Genomic DNA, 18,668 nt, shown 5'->3' with positions numbered 1-18,668 from the left:
AGGGGTAGGCAGTTGACACCAGACCGTATCCAGTTAATAGCGAGTCTTCCCCAGCCCAGAACCCAGAAGGAGGTACGTGCCTTTATCGGCCTTACTTCTTATTGTAGACAATGGATTCCCCAGTATGCATTTCTAGCCAAGCCACTGATACAGTTAACGACACAGGAGGCAGCCGTATCGACTGTCCTCCCTTGGACATCTGACCATACACTTAGTTTCAATGAGTTAAAGAAAGCCCTATGTCAAGCTCCAGTTCTAGCCACACCGAACTACAGTAAGCCTTTTACACTTTTCGTTACTGAACGCGAAGGTACAGCATTATCTGTTCTCACACAAGATCAAGCAGGACAATACAAGCCCTGTGCTTATTTTTCGAGCACATTAGATCCAGTCGCCCAGGCGTTGCCTGCGTGCCTCAAGTCAGTTGCAGCCACAGCACTAGCTATCAGACAAAGTGATTCCATAGTTTTAGGACATTCCCTGACAGTACAAGTCCCACATTCAGTAGAAGTTCTTTTAAACCGAACACAAACACAGCACTTGACAATTGCACGTTTAACAGGTTATGAATTGACACTGTTCCAGCCACACATAGAAATCAGACGCTGCAACGTTCTGAATCCTGCTACACTGTTACCATCAGTTAGTTCAAATCCTGACCCACATGACTGTGTGGAAGTAGTTAATATTACGACAAAGCCAAGACAAGACCTGACAGACATTCCGTTACCAGATCCTGACCTGACACTTTATGTGGATGGTTCATGTATGAGAACTAGTACAGGAGAATTAGTCGCAGCATATGCAGTAACTACTGACACCGAAGTTATTGAGACACACCGTATTGACACTCTGTCCGCTCAAGCAGCAGAGCTAGTTGCTCTGACACAAGCCTGTATACACGCCAAGAACCTGAAAGTTAATGTTTACACAGATTCACGTTACGCATTCGGAGTTGTACACGACTTCGGAGTGCTCTGGCAGGAGAGAGGTTTCATGACTTCTCATGGAACCAAGATTCAGCATGGTCTCCTTATTCAAGCCCTGTTAGATGCCATACATTTACCGACATCTATTGCTATCATGAAGTGCAAAGCACATACGAAAGTCACTGACATTATTTCCCAAGGTAATGATCTAGCAGACCGCACAGCCAAGCTTACAGCACAGACTCCAGACATTCCAGTTAATCAGACACATACTCCAGATCCGACTACATGCATGACAGTTAAGGACCCTACTCAAGACGTCATAGATATACAGTTACATGCTACTCCCGAAGAAATCAAGAAATGGTCTGAACAAGGAGGGGTCCAGACAGATCAAGGATGGTTAACGAAGGGTAGAGCCACGTGGTTTCTCCCCGACTCTATGGTTCAAGTCATTATCAATACCGCACATAGTCCAGCACATTTAGGAGAAAAAGCTATGTTAGACAGTATCCAGAATATTTGGTTCAACAAGCATTTACGAGCTGCAGCCAAATAGAAAGTCCCTACCTGTATGATATGTTGTCAGTTTAATCCAGGTAAAAGTGTCCCGGTGGAACAAGGTGGTTTCCAGCCCCCTGACCACCCTTTTGAGGTCCTCCAGATGGATTATATTCAAATGGAGCGATGTCGAGGTTTCAAGTATGTCCTTGTAGTTGTATGCGCTTTGTCCAGGTGGACAGAAGCATATCCAGTTCCAGATTACACAGCCGCGACCACTGCCAAGCAGTTGGTTCGTGAGTTTTTCCCTAGATATGGACTCCCTAGAGTCGTATATTCTGATAACGGCCAGCCATTCTCATCTGAACTGATGAAGCACGTTTCCCTTTTGTTAGGATACCAGTGGAAGTTCCATTGTGTACGCCATCCTGAAGCAGCCGGTCTCGTAGAGAGACATAATCAGACTCTGAAAATCCGAATTGCCAAAGTCTGTAAAGAAAAAGGTGTGGACTGGCTAGTAGCTCTGCCAGTCGCTTTGTTTTATATGCGCATGGTCGCACATTCCAGATCAGGTCTGTCCCCGTATGAGGTCGTATTCGGCCGCCCCCCTAACATGTGGGGTACTCCTAGACCCCGAAGTATTACCGATGTTTCATGTAATATGCTGACAGATTACCTAGCTTCCTTGATGTCTGCCCTCAACTCATGTCGTTCACAGGTTGCTGCCGCCTTTCCAGACAATACCGAGGTGGCACCGCATGAAATCGTTCCAGGTTCCCTTGTGATGGTCCGAAATTCTGACAGATCAAGTCCACTGGAGCCTCGTTGGAAGGAGCCACGTCAGGTCCTCTTGACCACCCGTACAGCCGTGAAGTTGGAAGGCAGAAAAGGATGGATCCACCTGTCTCATGTTAAACTTTTTAAAGGACTGAAATCCGTTTCTAAAAACATTTCCCAGGATTTGAAGGACTGCCAGAATATTGCTCTTAAGGACTGTCCCGCACAAGACATTATTACAACCCCTCCCTTGTTAGAGAAAACTCCGCAACAGGAGTATAAGTTAAAGCTCAGGTCTAGTAAAATAAGTCAGTCAGTTTGATTGTATAAGTCCTCCCCTAGGTGAAACGGTTAGACTGTTTCTGACATGTATAAAATAGACCCCCATAGTGAGAGAGTCAGTCGAAGTTCAATTCAATGTATCGTTTTTCTGAGTTTCGTATTATTCATCAGCATTATGATTTCCTGCACCAGCTATGCGTTCTATCTGTATTTTCCAGTTCCTCATGTAAATATGTCTGCTAATGCTACAGTAGAGCACACGTTTAGTGATCTGCCTCCTCACGAATATTCATACCGCCTCGCTATGCGCAACAACTCATTTATCCGTATGTTACATTACTCACACCAGACCAGCAATGCCACTAATTGTTGGGTGTGTGGTCGACTCCCCCCTTTCCAGACACCGAAGGGAGTTCTGCCACTGTTTCCTTATCCATTCTCACATAATGGTTCGTGTGGAGCATGGTTCACGTTAACGTTATCCTCAACAGATATGTCTTTTCTTAACAGTACATGTTTTCCAGACAAGCAAGGTCTCCCCCACAGAACAGGTTTAGATCTAGAAAATGAAGTATATAATTTAGGTAATTATTCGTCGAATTTCATGGTCCTGAATGTTCAGTCTGATACTACTGCAGACTTACCTGCTATTTCAGTATTACCTGTCAAAGGCGAATTATGTGTCCGTAGTTATGGTTCCGTACACGTAGGACATAGTGATTGTACTACTGTTATCCAGTATAGTGACAGTAGGAAATCTGTTTTCAAAGCTTCACGTCATTCTTATTTTATTTGTGGTCAAACTGCATATGTCCGTCTGCCCCTCGATTGGGAGGGAACCTGTTACATTGCTTTCCTACTGCCACCTGTTTTTCTAGCCCCATCTGATTATCACAGAAACACACATCTAGTACACATTAGACATAGAAGGGAGTCCCCAATTGTCGATTATACTGAAACTACTCTAGAACAGTATACCGATTTCAATAAAGGTTTCTTCTTCTTTGTAGGACCTGTCCAGAATAGTAAACTGATCCGTAGGTTAACAAGAACCCTTGAAGCTGTAGTAAATGAGACTGCCTCTGCTCTAGGTAACTTAACCGAAGAACAATCTGTTATGAGATTTGTCGTTTTGCAAAATCGTCTCGTCCTTGACGTCATACTGGCCGATAGGGGCGGGGCCTGTAGAGTCATCGGATCTAGTTGCTGCATTTTCATTCCAAATAACGCGCCGTCTGTTTATTCAGCTATAACCAGACTCCATAAAATTGCCCATCTGTTACACCAAGACCCAGGCACCTGGACATGGTCCGGTTGGTTCTGGAATATAATTTCCGCATGGGGATGGAAAGTCCTGTCCTTTCTAGGTATTGCAGTAGCGATCATATTTAGCTGCTGCCTCTGTATACAATGTGGCCCTGCGATTTGCGGCATTTGTGCTACCTCTTGTATTCCTAGTCCCAAGCTCCGTTCTAAGTCCCGTTCCAGGATAATTCGAGACGAGCAAATGATACTGTATGAAATGATAGACGGTATCATGAAAATTGATGTTTCCTGATGGAAACGTAGTGACAAGGAGGGAATGTGGAAAAGTAAATTTTGCCATGTTCTGTGTCCCTACGCCTCATCCATCATATGTTATGTGTGCATGACCAATATGCATATGTTATTCCCCATGTCTGATTAATGACGCAATTATAGTTGTGTCCACCTCTGGTATGACATTTTCCAGTCCTCGTGAATACTACGAATATCATGCCTATGTAAAGTAATGTTGCCACGTTTCTCAGTATGCACGTTATTCCAGTATAAAGTCCCCGTTTCTAGGCCTCAAAAGGGCCCGGACATCAGATTCAGCTCCTGTCTCCTGAAAGCCTCGCTGAGGAGCGATACAGCCCCCACCTGTATCCTCGACCCTTCACTTACTTCCTGCCTCGCAGTGCCCGGTGCAGCTTGGCTCTGCCTCTGAGTCTGCCAAAAGTATGTTATGATTCCAGCTATCAGTTTAGTCCTCCTTCTCTGCATTCCTAAGCTACTGAACTGCATCAATAGTTTCCGTCATTGTCTAGCCTTCACGTCTCCACGTTAGAGAAATACTGTATTTAATGGTCATTTAGTATTCCTCATCACGCATTTCATGTAGAATAATGTATGGTCCAGTCTTAGAATCAAGTTAGCTTTTCCCCTCATGACTCCTAGTTTATATCAACATGTTCCCTAAACATCAGATACCAGATAGGGTTTAGGTACATGTCGCTCCGACCCTCCAGACTCTAGTCTCTGCTCCTAGCACAGAGTTCGTAGCCCCCAGCTTCTCCTAGTAACACGTCATTGCCAGTTTTCGCGCACCATTAGGTTAGAGGTCCCGGCTCCTTAGGTAGCCCCCTCCTATGTTTCCGCCCATTCATGACATATTCTGTTACGTTTTCATCACATGCCTAAGTATACTCCCAGTTACACCTCTTTTTACTGTTATCTTTCGCGACTGCTACGCGTCACGCCTTCTGCTCCACCCACTGCTACGCCTACTGCAATGTAATGCTATGTGTTTGCGCTATGTATATAAGTTGATGTATTGTTATTAAACGTTAGCGCGCTCATCCCAGATCAAGCCCCGGCAGCTGCTGGGCCCCAGTTGTCCTGCTGGGCCCTGTCACCTCTGTTCCTATGCAGGTTGTCCTGATCCTGTCCTTATGCTGTAATAAACCTGCAGAAACTCCTACTACCTCGAATCTTGACTCTTATTTTATTGAGCTATCTGTTATTCATTCATTCATTCAAAAATAGATCCGGTATTATTTATTTATATACCACAGCTCCCAGGACTTTTACTGAGGTATTGGCTCCTGCTGTGGGGGTTTTGCAGCATCGGGGTTTCTCCGTGTTTCCCTATATTGATGATAGTTTGGTCTCTGCTTCCTCCTTTCCTAGGGCTCTTCTGGCGATGGAGGCTACGTTGACCCTATTTCAGGATCTGGGATTCAAGTTGAATCTGGCCAAGTCTCATCTGCATCCTGTTTGGAGACTTCAGTTCATCAGGGTCTATTTGACACCTCTCTGGGGGCGGTGTTTCTCCCTCCTGTCCGGATCCTTTCCCTGTAGACTCTGTTGCGGGATCTGTTTAGTTGTCCCTCTGTCCCGGCTCGTGTTTGGTTGCGGGTCCAGGGATTGATGGCTGCCACCACTGCTGTGGTTTTTGTTGCTCGCATGCATCTCAAGCCCTTGGAGACTCATCTGTTGGCTCAGCGGGACTCCTCCAGGGTGGATTACGAGACTCTGGTTCCTCTCTCTCCTGCTCTGGTTTAGGACTTGGACTGGTGGCTTTCCACTCCCAATCTGGAGAAGGGGGTTCAGTTTTGTCTTCCATCTCCCCTTTTGTTGATGACAGAGGCCAGTCCTTAGGGTTGGGAGGCCACGTTGGGGTCCTTGGAGGCCAAGGGTCAGTGGTCTCGGAGGGAGAGCGCCTGTTCCTCAAACTGGCAGGAGTTGGCAGCCATCTGGGAGGCGGTGCAGTTCTTTCAGGTTAATCTCCACAGGACAAATCTGTTGGTTTGTACCGACAATCCAGTGGCTCGTTGTTACATGACCCGTAAGAGGGGGCTAAGTGCGAGTCTGAACCTGCTGGCTTCCCTGATTTGTGCTTGGGTGTAATCTCATCTGTTGGCCTTGAGAGCGGTGTACATTCTGGGACATTTGAATTTTCATGAAGATGCTTTTAGCCGCAATCTTCCATCCTCTGTTCTGTACCATCACTCTCTTCCTCTGTTCCAGTCCCTTTGTCTTCGATTTGGGACTCCCTGGATCGATCTCTTTCCCTCTCCTCACAATGGCCTTCTCCCCTGGTTTTGTTCGGAGGTGATGTGTCCTCAGGCTTGGGTGGTGGATGCTCTTTCAATTCCCTGGCCTTCTGGTCTTCTGTATGCCTTCCCTCCTATTCCCCTCCTCCCGAAGGTGCTGCAGAAGATTCAGGGGGAGAGAGTGTCGGTCCTGTAGATTGCTCCTGTCTGGCCTCGCCGCCTTTGGTTGCCTCTCCTGTTGCAGCTGGCGTCGAGTCGGTTAGTCCGGCTTCCTTTGAGTCCGGCTCCTCTTCAATTTCCGCTCTTGTCTCTGCCTTGTCTTCATCGTTTGCAGCTGATGGCTTGGCTCTTGAGCGGTTAACATTGGAGTCTTTGGGCTGTTCCTCTGTGGTGGCTCATGACATCCACTTGTCACGTCGGCCTTCGACCCTTAAGTGCTATTGTCGTCATTGGGGCTCTTTTGTCTCTTGGTGTTCTTACCATGGGGTGGATTATGCTGGGGGATCCTGCTTCTGTATTGGATTTTCTCAGGGATGGTTTTTTGAAGGGCCTTACCCCTTCCACCTTGTCAGCTCAGTGGGCGGCGGTTTGTGTCGGGGTCCTGGGGCCTCCTTGGGGTTTGTTGTCCCTTTGGTGAGTTGGCTTCTTCGGTGCTTTTAGCTCCGTCGGCCGGTCTCTCCCGTGATCGTGCCTTTTTGGGATTTACCTACTGTTTTGCAGGGTCTGCAGTTGCCTCCTTTTGAGCCCTTGCTGGAGGCGGACTTGTTATGGTTGTCCACCAAGGTGTTTTTTTTTGCTGGCCATCACCTCCGCTCGTCGGTTGGTGCCTTGCTCATTTCATATCCTTATTTACAGTTCCTGCAGGATCGGATTGTTTTGCTGCTTGATCCGGTTCTCTGACAAATGTTTCTTTGAGTTTCCAATTGCAGCAGGAGGTGATACTTCCTGATTTGCCTGCTGAGGGGGATTCCCTTGTTCCCCCTTATTTGAATGTTCGCAGGGCTCTTTGGATTTACCTCCAGCGTTCGCTCGAGTTTCGGATTTCTCCTGCCCTGTTTGTCTCCTGTGGGGGTGTGGCTAAGGGGAGGAAGGTTTCCACTTCTACGATCAGTCGGTGGGCGCATTTGTCAGTCTGCCAATCCTATAAATCTTTGGATCTGCCTCCTCCATCTCAGGCGCAGGGTCGTTCAACGCATTCTGTGTCTGCTTCATGAGCTGAGGCAGCGAGTGTCTCTATCCAGGAGATTTGCAGGGCGGCCAGCTGGCAGTCCCATCATATGTTTGAACGGCATTATCGTCTTGATGTTTTACATGCCTCTGTTGACAGTTTTTCTGTTGCCATTTTGAATGCTGCTGTTCATTGATCATTTCTTTGATTAAAGTTTTGAACTTTTTGCGTGGATCCATGGTGTCCTGCGTTTTTTCTTCTTGGTTCTCTACTTGTGAGTTCCTCATGTAGTAAGGGCTGGGACGGGGTATTGTCTTGTTACTTACCCCTTCATTACCCCGATTAGGGTCCTCCCTGTCCCTGTTCTCTTCCCTCCCTCCCTCCTGCTGTGTTTGTTTCTGGGTCTTGCTGATGACAGGCATGGTGGTGGGTGGGAGGGGTTTATGTAACCTATTACCTTTTGATTTTCTGGCCGTTTGATTGGCTGGGGGGAGTCAGGATTGCCTCACGTAGTAATGACTGGGACGAGGAGGACCCTAATCGGGGTAAGGAAGATTACTGGTAAGTAACAAGACATTACTCTTATGCTTCCCAATTGTCAAATATAAACTTTGACATGGGCATGTTGCAGTCAAAGCATTGTCTGATTTTACTAGTCTGAATTACCGGCTGGTAACATCAGGCCCGTTATTATCCCAAATTGGACAGCCAGGTTAAAGAACACTGGGCCAGTCGTGATCAGGCAGAGCAGAATTATATTTGGTACTTCTGCTCTACCTTACACGTCATCATCATCACATCCTTACTAGCAACATAGTCACTCATTCATTGACTTATCACTTACTCACTCATGCTGAGGTAGTCTTTTGTCCCAAACAGCCGCTAAACAACCTACATATATTAACTTTGTGCATAAGTGCTGTCAATGGGCACAGATAATTGTTTAACTATTGAATAAAGGACCTGAATAACATTAACATTAAACTAGAAATGACATTGGTAAGGGTATATAACTCTACTGTTCGCAGATACCTTGTTTACAAGTGACTGTTCTGTCCTTTGAATTAATTTGACAGTCCTGTAAAGAAAAACAAAATATTTAAGACTAATGAGTGTTGATTTCATGTTTCATATGATAATAAAATCAAGCTGCTATTTTTTATGAAATATCATTTTCTAATTTAAGGTTTAGGTTAATTTAGACTTCTTGACGGTTCACTTGCACAGACTCCCGCCCACAATAATAATCCAATTTTTTACAGTTAATAAATATGCCCTGAATTTTTGAAAAAAAATAGTTAGGGGCTTATTTACAAGCCTGTTGCGCCACCCGTGCGTCATTTTTCCCATGTTAAAAATGATGTAAAACTTGTGCAAGGAATTGTAAATAAGTCCCTTAATGCTTAATAAGCAAGCATACGTAATGTGCACCCAACTAGGTATTGGGACTCGTTGATGCAGATAGATTTGAGAACAAAATGTGCACATTTGGAGGTAGCTTTACTCAAAACTCATGCAACGCTGCACAGCAAGCATAGTTAGTAAATTAATATGCAATTGTACAGAGATGTTCGTGCGAGAAAACGTACACATGTATTTCTGCCCAAGTGAACATCTAATTTACAAACGAATTCTTGGAGCAATCCTGGGAAAAGGAGAATAGTTTGAGATTCCTTGTACTATTCCTGGAATGTGGGTTCCCAAAAACTCAGAAATGTAATATAAACTTATTGGAGTGCAATTGAACTACATTTTTCACAGCTGAAGCGTAGCAGATACGTGCCCAGACTCGTATTATGTTGGCAGGATCATTACTTGACCAAACAACAGGAGTGTTGCATCTATTAGGGCCTTAAAATGGGATCTAGTGAAAGTATGAGTAAGAGGCACCCTCTGGAAATATATAGGATGAGCCAAGAATTGAAATTGAACATTAAAAAGATAGAGAAGGTGATCACTACACTGGAATGTGAGGCTGCAGAGAACCCTGAGCTCAATACAAAATTACATGAGAGTAAACGCAAATATCAAGATCAGTATGCTCTTTAGATGAATGTTGGCCTGGCGACTAGAAAGGAAAATATAGAATCCACCTAGCTTGGTTGTTCAGAAAGGGAACCTAACCTGCACATTGATGGTGACTAGCTCAGCCTTTAGAGAATATCGGAAGTGACTATATACGAAGAGTGAGACCCCGGCCTGCAACTGATTAGTCAATATGGAGAAAACACATCAATATATATACATATATTTAGAACAGAAAGTGCAGATACAGTGGCTAGTTTTTTCTCTGGCTTCCAGGCTGGTTAAGGTTGCGCTGTACTGGGAATGTGCTGGCCTGACTGAACGAGAGCCTTGGGTTGCCAGTCACGTAATTTCAATTCAATGATTCATGGCTGTTGTGGTATCTGGTTCTCAGTGCTAAGCATCTTTCCTGGTTCTCTGTCTTGCTGCTCAGCCAGAGTGGATGTGCTGTGGAATGCTGGTGGCATTGGGTTGTCTGAAAGGTTATCAACATAAGATTATACTAAAAAAAGATGCCATTCCAGTGTGCTGTAAAGTAAGAAATGTTCCCCTTTTGATTTACATCTATCTTCAATACCATATTCAATAAACCATCTTCATCATTGATCTACATCTCAGTTACTGGACTTATTTACCTTATTACAGCTGTCGCTCTCTCCTTGGTGTAAAAGTGCACGTGGATTCGCAGAGGGGGCTCAGCAGAACTACAATGTAGTTCTGTTTGTGAGAGATTATGGACACATAAAGGGTGTAGTGCCTGTAGGGGCTGCTGGGAGTCAGTGTGCAGTGCTGCATATAGGGGAGTGAGTCTTTTGCAAAGGGGCGGGAGTGATCCCTGAGTGATAGGGTCTTTTGGGATTGAGAGGGAAGAGCCTAGAGGCTCTGTATGTGAGGGCTATTGAGGTGGGACAGGGCATGAAGGGAAGATTTATTTATTTTCAGAGGGTTCCTAACAGGAGAGTAGAGACTGCATGGAACTCCACTGAGTGAGGATGGGGATTGTGCAGAGAGACTCTTGGAGGGAGAAGAGTGTGGGACCTGTGGGAGAGGTTCCTAGGAGCAAAGAGTCCCTTTTGTAAGTTCCTCCTGGTAGTTAGAGGGATTGGTCCCATGAGGGGAGCCGTATAAATTAGAGATGCAACTGAGGGTATTAATTTCTCACACATTGAAGGGGATAGCCCTTTGCAGTGTGCTTCTCAGTTAGAGGGGTGATCTGTGTCCAGTGAATTCCTGTTACTGAGGAACACTGCTTGCCCAGTGGTTTCTGCTGATGAGAGGTGCTGACTGTGTAGGGCTGCTGGTCATGAAGTGGGTGGAGCACATGAATGTAGGGGAGCTTCCTGGAAGTGAGAGTCTGGCGGTGTCTCTGGAATCATCTGGGAGTGAACCTGTCTTGGATTAGATGGAAAATCGCTATGTCCGGGGGATCTGCTATGGAGCACATGTGGTTACTGTGTGAGGTGTTTGGCTTAAATCATGAATATGTTGGCTGAATGATGCTGGTGTTGGAGCACGTGGAGCTGGCTTAGTCGTACTACTGCTGTAGTGCTTGGTCCTCATTGAATGGTGTTGCCATATGAGCATAAACAGAGATTATGCTCATGTGCTGGAGCAGCCGAGACAAAGAACAGATGAATGACATAGCATTCGGAGCGCTAACGCTTCACTCTTTGATTCTGTCTCCAAAGCACAAGACAGAAGTTGCTCAGTGAAACTACCATCAAACCACATGCATTAGAGCATGCTACTGTCATGGCAGGAGGTGGCTGAGTGGTGTTGCTAGCACGATGCAGGATGCCTGAATGGTGTTGGCAGCGGAACACAAGCACAGGATGGCTGACAGATGCCACCACAGTCACAGCAAACCTTGGGAAAAGGCTGAGTCTCAAGATCAGGCTGGTCAGAAAGGTAAGCCCAGTTACTGGCTACTGAGATTTTGATGGAGCCCAAGGGTGGGGTAGGAATGACTTGGCTGTATATAGTACTATCACCACTAGGAGAAGAGCACTGTTCCAGATGGCTGCTTTTGTTGAATACTTAGAGCCACTACTGGACCTTGCCGAGGACTGTTGTGAAATCCTGCAAAACAGACTCCTTCCAAGTCTCAAACATCTCATTCCTACTCTTTACATCTCCAGCTCCCTGGGTTTGTGGCTTCCTGGGCCCTATGCCTTGACCCTCATAGTCTTTTTCTCCTCTTTAGTCAATCCTTTGCACATCTCTCCTTCTCATGCCTTCTCTACATGGAGTTCCCCTCTGCTCTCTTCTTCATCCCCTAATCATTCTGTTGATTCCTCTCACCTCCTCTGTCCCTCCAAGGAAATGCTTGCCTTAGCACTGTTTCATTGTTCCAGGATGAGTCATCAGGGTGTCTTTGCTTCCAGCCTATGAAGTCTGTTTATGTCTTGCTCAGTCAAAGGCTCACTCTCTCCCTGTTCCCTCAGGGACCATCTGGCCCCTCATGCTGGTTTTAAGCTGGATGAAAAAACTATGAGTGTCTGGGTGGCAGTGGGGGGAGGGTAGAAGTTAGTGTCGGTCTCTTAAAGGGGAGTTGCCAAAGAATCATAACTTTGAACTTGTCCTATAGACGTGACCTATGTAATTAAGGACATTGCTTAAAACATTTAAATTAAACATTGTGCGTCACCCAATGTGTCACCTGACTTGCATTTGAATGCCTTTCTGCGAACTTCTTGTGAAGGAGCCAGACCTATTGGATTTGCCAATTGTTGGACTTGGCCCTTTTTGCAGGGTCATCCCAGAACATTTTGCCTTCCTCCTGTATTTTTCTGACCTTTGTTGGTGGTTTTATGACTCTGAGCACTTTACCACTGCTGATCAGTGCTAAAGTGCATATGCTCCCCCTGTAAATTGTGTTTATGGGTATGTGATATCATGATTGGCATATTTGAGTTGTTAGTCAGTCCCTAGTACAGAGCACTGTGTGTACCCAGGGCCTGTAAATGAAATTCTGCTAGTGGTTTTGCAGCACTGATTGTGCCATCCACATAAGCAGCCTGCAAAAGGGACTCAGATCTGCCAATGCAGTATCTGTGCACAGTTTGGTACTGCCATGTCGACTTGGCAAGTGCACCCACTTGCTAGGCCCCAACCTTTTCTTACATGTTAGCCACCCCTTAGGTAGGCCCAAGGTACCCCTGTGGGCAGGGTGCAGTGTATGTGAAAGGTTGGGCATGCCCTGATGCGTATGGCATGTTCTGATGGTGAAATACTGCCAATTTTGTTTTTCACTACTGTAAGGCTATCTGTTCCCATAGGATCGGATGGGGAGTTTGCTTATAACATCTTAAAAACATAACTAGCCCTGGTAACAAGGTAGGAAAATAAAGTTTAGTATGCTTGAACTTAGAATGTTGAAATGCATCTTTTAGTGAGGGTGATTTATATATTCTGGGTTTGAAAATACAACTTTTAGAAAGTAGGTATTTTCTTGCTTAGCCATCCAGTGTGCCTCTGCTAGGATGTGAATTGACAGTCTGGCTTTGGAGTGACAGGGGCAGGGGGTGTGCAGTGGCACCAGAGAGGCTGGATGAGTCAGGGCTGGGCCGAATAGACCTGGGCTGCATTTGGAGTAGGGGAGGAGATTTCCTTTCACCTGGATGGGCCTGGTCTGTCTTAGGCAATGCTGTCTCCACCCCCTGCCAGGAAGCTGCACCAGAGATGACAGAACTGGTTTTGACTGAGTACAGGGCTTCTCTGCCACCAGAGAACAAAGCATTTTTTCTCTATAAAAAGAGGGACCCAGACCCTAGACTTTTATATTACTTCTGGGAAATCAAGAGGAACCTTTGCCAAGGAGAAGAACTGGAGAAACTGAGGAGTAATACTACTCCTATGCTGTTTGCTGTCTGGGGTTGGCCTGTAGTGGCTACTTTCTGCCAAGGAAAGGGAAAAGGGACTTTGCTGTTTGCTGTGTCCCCTGATTGAGGAAGATCTCCAAGGGCTTGAAGAAGAGCTTGCCTCCTGTTCAAAAATCTCAGGGACACAAAGACTTCACCACCATCTCCCCTGAACCTCCTTGCTGCTCGGAGTTCTGACCTGCCACAAGGTGCCTGTAGCTGTTCTGGGCCTCTGGAGGTTGTTCTGGCTGTTGGGAGCTGGAAAAGCGATGTAAGCCCTGCTGTCCGGCTTCAAGAACTCACGCATCATCCTTAATCGTCGCATCGCATAGAGGCGCTAGATCTGTCACATCATTGGGGATGTAGTAAGAAACCAACACATCACCTCCCCGCCCAGTACGAAACTGGCGCATCACCTCCTCTCCAGTAAGGAACCAACTCATCGCTTCCCCTGTATAGCAGTAAGGAACCAACGCTTCACCTCCCCCGGAGCAAGGAATCGACGCATCACCTTCGCTGAGTGTAAGGAACTGACGCATCACCTTCCCTGTGGCCCTTTTTGTTTGAGTGCGTGACGCATTCAAGGCACTTTGTGTGAAAAGTGTTGCATCTGCAATATGCTTTCAACTGAACTATTTCTACCATTGAAAGTCATATTTTTATTACTGTATTTTGGATTTTCGTCATTTGGTCTTGTTTGGTTTAGATAAAGATTACTTATTTTTTTTAACTGGTGTGGTGTCCATTTGTAGTGTTTTCACTGTATTACTGTAAGTGTTCACAAATGCTTTACACACCACCTCTGAGATAAGCCTATCTGCTCGTGCCAAGCTACCAAGGGGGTGAGCAGGGGTTATTTTAGAAGTTTACCCCCTTACCCTGACTAGGAAGAAGGGCCCCTATGTAGACAAAAGTACCTACCAGTGCCAACTAGAGACCCCCATTTCTAACACCAATGTTTTTTTTTTTATCTCATTGATGTCTTTGGACCTTTAAGAGTATCTCAAGAACAAGTCTCTCAGTACACATTACTGCGCCATTCAATGTGCTGCCTTGGCAGTTACTTTACTGTACCTCTGTACATGCCTTGAGATGTACGTCTGATAAATAATATACAATGGCATAGTTCATCAGCGACTCCCAAAATCTGCAATTGGTTAAAAAGTTGAAATCTGCCTTGTTGTAGTTCTTCTTAGTCCATTAATAAATAGCAATTTGGTAACAATATAGTAGAGATTGGCAAGAAACTTTCCAAAAAATAATTGTAACTATCTGTCTAACTTAAACTGTCTTTAGATTCTTTAAGAATGCCATTTAATGATAATTGCAAATCGTTGCCTAAATTAAAAGACAATTACTTTCAATTTGAAAGGCAGGGTTGTGTTAATGACTACTCGATTAAGCTTGTCTATTTGATCAGCATAGAAAAGGAAACTTATTTTCCTGCCTGTTGTTTTCTCTATATTCAAGAATTCAATGGTTTTTACAATTACACTTTTCATTTCCTAAACTGAACTATTTAATGTAAGAATGAAATACCACGAAGATTATATATAATGACATGAGAAACGTGGAAAACATTAATTAAATGTACTTGGTTATTTATTCATTTTTTACATTACAAAAAGGTTTCGTTGTTAGTAGTACTATGCCATACACATTGAATAGATAATCGATCAGAAATGCCATATTTGTTTTTACAAATAATTATATTGTACATGCAAGCAGTAAACAGATCAAATCACGTTCTAACTACATGGTGAAAAGAAAGGGCAGATAAGATAAATGGTGAAATGGAGAAATGAGTAAGGTAGTGTAGACCAGATGTACTAAGCTATTTCAGCACTCACAAACCCTGCGATTTGCTAAATCACAGGGTTTGTCAGTGCTAAATGGCATTTTACTATGTACTAATAACATTTTGCGATTTTGTAAATGGTTACCGAATAGCCGAAATACATATTGAATAATTTGGATGGGTCGTTGTTAAAAATTGGGTCTCTAGTTGGCAGAGGCTTGCACCCTGTCCAAGTAGGGACCACAAACCTAGCCAGGGTAAGCCAGACACACACCCTAAATTAAGCTGTGCTAACCCTCGGCTAGCTTGGCACAGAGCAATTAGGCTTATCTTAAGAGGCAATGTCTAAAGTATTTGTGCAACACTTACATTGCATTAACCCAATAGAAAAACGCCACACAATGACTGTACAGGGGTTTAGAAGAATAGAGAATATTTATCTGAATAAAACAAGACCAAAATGCCAAAATTCCAATAAGTAGATGTTGAGATAAGAATTTTTAAAGATGTAGGATCTAATTACGATGCACATCGCACTTTGGAAACAACGCATTTCGGCTTGGCGCTTTGTCTTTGAAACCGACGCATCGCCACCACAGCTTGGAGGAAATAAAGGAATCACCTCGACTGCAGGCTTGACATTGGCGCATCGCTCATCTTCACCTCACATCTTGGTGTTGCGACCAGGAGAAAGGTACTCCGTTCACTGGGCCTGCGTGGCTCTTATCCCCAGCCTGCACTCCATCGTGGTCAGCTTTAACTGTTGACTTTGCTCCGATCCTGTTCGATCAGATAACCCCCACTGGTGAGCAGTGGTAAAGTGCTTAGAGTCTTAAGACCAACAAAAGAAATTCAGCAAAAAGAGGAGGAGGAAGGCAAAAAGTTTGGGGTGACCCTTCAGAGAGTGCTATTCTTCAACAGAACGTTGGCAGTGGTTTCCTGTACCACTGCCTATTCCTCAACACATTTTTTCTTAACATTAACAAAGGAGAAGCAGACCCAGGGAATCCCTTTACCGTTAACAAATGGATTAACAGCCTTTTGGAATTGGCCCTCTCTGCAGTGTCACCCTCAAACATTGTGTCTTCTCCTCTCCTATTTTATTCTCCTCTCCTATTGTTTTTGTCGGCCATAGGATACCTTGCCGATTGGTCCCACTACTTTCAAACGTTAACATTGTTATCGAGGCACCTCCAATATTCGCATCTAATAATTATTAACATTCCTTTCTCTCTAAGACATGTTTTGGGGTTATAGTCCTCCTTTTACTACAAGGTTCTTTTCAAGTGATATAACACATACTTCGTCCTTCAGTGAACGTTAGAGTAGGTTACTCTCTCAGTTTCCTTTTTGTAATCCTCTCCACTTCATACTGACAGCTTTTCTTATACCTAACTCGAGTTCACATTTCTGGACCTGACAGCAATCGATGAGGAAATACAACTTGAATAGCAGAACCTTAAAACTGATGGACTCATTGCTTCACACAGTACATGCAAGTTAGTTTACCCATCTCTGGAAAGATGACACACTTTAAGATTGTGATTTCAGATACTTACACGATTTTATTACTCTCTAGGTGATACTACCTTATCACTGTATTTTTCCAAACATCATTGCCAGCAGCAAACCTCTCTTCTGGGCGCTTCTTCTTTACATCGTCCTCTTATAAGATGACTCCTATTGGACCATTATACATTCCTCACCATACCTTATTAGTGCTAGGTTAGTTGATATTTGTCTTTTTCCTAAATATTCTCCTTCTTAGTTGAACTCTTCACCTAGTGCCATTTGTTGGTCTACCACGGTATGGACACGGAGTCTGATGATAAATCACTTTGTATGTTCTATACTTGCCCTTCCTCCCCACTTCCTTTATTTTTCACTCTTCTTCACAAGTAGGATTCGGCACTTTTGCATGGCCAGCTGGACTCATTGTATTCAGCACCTACGGGTATCACAGTGTGTAACAAGGCTGGAAATAACTTCTTCATTCACGGTTATCACAGTCTCTCCTCTACAATATGGGTTCGGTAGCTTTCTCTCTGGGCACATACACTTAATAAATGTTTGTCTCTGTATTTTCATAAAATATGACTGCCATATATTTATACATCATTTTACAGCCTTGAAGAAGACACTGTGTGATGAAACATGTGTCGACTGTTATTCAATAATTAATGTACAGAAGATTACAGAACATTGTTTCTCCCTGCAATAAACTTTCACCAGAGAAATCTCCAGTCTGTGTGTACCAGAACCGGTGCATACACCCTGTTGCATGAGTAGAATTGGTACATCCCTCTCGGAACCAACACATTGCCTTGAGAGCCCGATGCATTGGAACTGTGCATTGCCACCACAGCAGTGTGGAGAGTTCTAAGGCCCACATGCATCAAAGTGGGAGATTGCGATTTCTTATTTGCGATTTTTAAGGAATCGCAAATAAGAAATCGCAAATCGGTATGCATGAAGATTTCTTTTTTTTTTTTGCGTGTCGGAATCAATCGCAATTTAAAGCGAATCGCGCTCTTTAAGGAATCGCATAACGGGAAATTGCATTTTGCACTTTCGCTTAATGCGAAAACAGCACATTTGATGAATCGATGCAATAGAGAGTTACAGAGCATGGCAGCTACAAAAGAGAGTGCTCCTTACTAGACCGCCCACTTTTAGTTATTCTGCTACAGCTCGGCTATTAACAGACCACACCTGGGCGGTGTCCATTGACAACTCAGCCATCTACACACAGCACGTGACGTCTGTGCTTGAGACAGCTCTTCCGAACAGTCCCCTTGTGACAGCTTAGATGCCTGTACCCCCTCAAGTGATGGCACAGCTCTACGGAGCGCTCAGGCAGTCACCATCTGTGACAGCCCACCAGTCTATAGAGAACACTGAGAGAGACATTCCGTGTCTCCCTGTCCAGAGAACGCCCCCTGCAGTCTCCTCCAGGAGCAGGGATGATGTCTGCATACAGCATCCCTGCAGTCTAGCCCCGACAGCCCAGATGTCTTAAGGCAGCCTCTCTGCGTTGTTTCCAGTGACAGCTCAGCTGTCTACAGATGTCACCTCTGCAGTCTCCCCGTGACAGCTCTGCTGGCTACAGAGAGTAACAATGCACAGCTCTGTAAAGGCCCAGCTGTCTCGTGGCTCCTCCAGGCACCAGTTGTCTCTGGAGAAGATGGCGGCACCTCGGCCCCCCAGTAAGGCTGGCAGCCTCTCTGCCACATCTGGGACAGTTGGCGGCAATCCTCTGGGGTCCGCTCTCCCCTCTCCATCACCCCCAGCAGAGGTCGGTCGCGCGGCGCTGCCTTGCAGCTTGGCCCTAATGTGGAACCAGCAGGCTGACTCTACTCTACTCCTCACGTTAACCCCTCCCTGGCTGCAGAGCCCAGTCCCGCTCTGACGGGGTAAACACGTGGCCCGAGGGTGCCGTTGGGGCATCGCTTTTAAGTTGCTATGTACTGTAAATATTATACAGCGCATAACCCCAAGGAGGCTGCGAAGCGCTCCATGGCAGTGCCATTA

The 18,668-nt window shown here is 45.1% G+C and overlaps 1 protein-coding gene across 1 annotated transcript in view; it reads right to left on the bottom strand.

The window, feature by feature from the left end:
* Nucleotides 1-18,668, bottom strand: part of CLNK (cytokine dependent hematopoietic cell linker) — a 1,039,166-nt gene that overhangs the window by 487,201 nt on the left and 533,297 nt on the right. The window contains exon 6 of the mRNA XM_078678887.1: nt 8,487-8,532. Coding sequence (XP_078535013.1) covers nt 8,487-8,532 — 46 coding nt within the window. The remainder of the gene's footprint in view (nt 1-8,486; nt 8,533-18,668) is intronic.

Source organism: Lissotriton helveticus, chromosome 2_2 (genome assembly GCF_964261635.1).
Source record: "Lissotriton helveticus chromosome 2_2, aLisHel1.1, whole genome shotgun sequence".
In the NCBI taxonomy this organism is placed as follows: domain Eukaryota; kingdom Metazoa; phylum Chordata; class Amphibia; order Caudata; family Salamandridae; genus Lissotriton; species Lissotriton helveticus.
The sequence above is the reverse complement of the archived record's forward strand: the minus strand, read 5'-3'. Positions and strand labels throughout refer to the sequence as shown.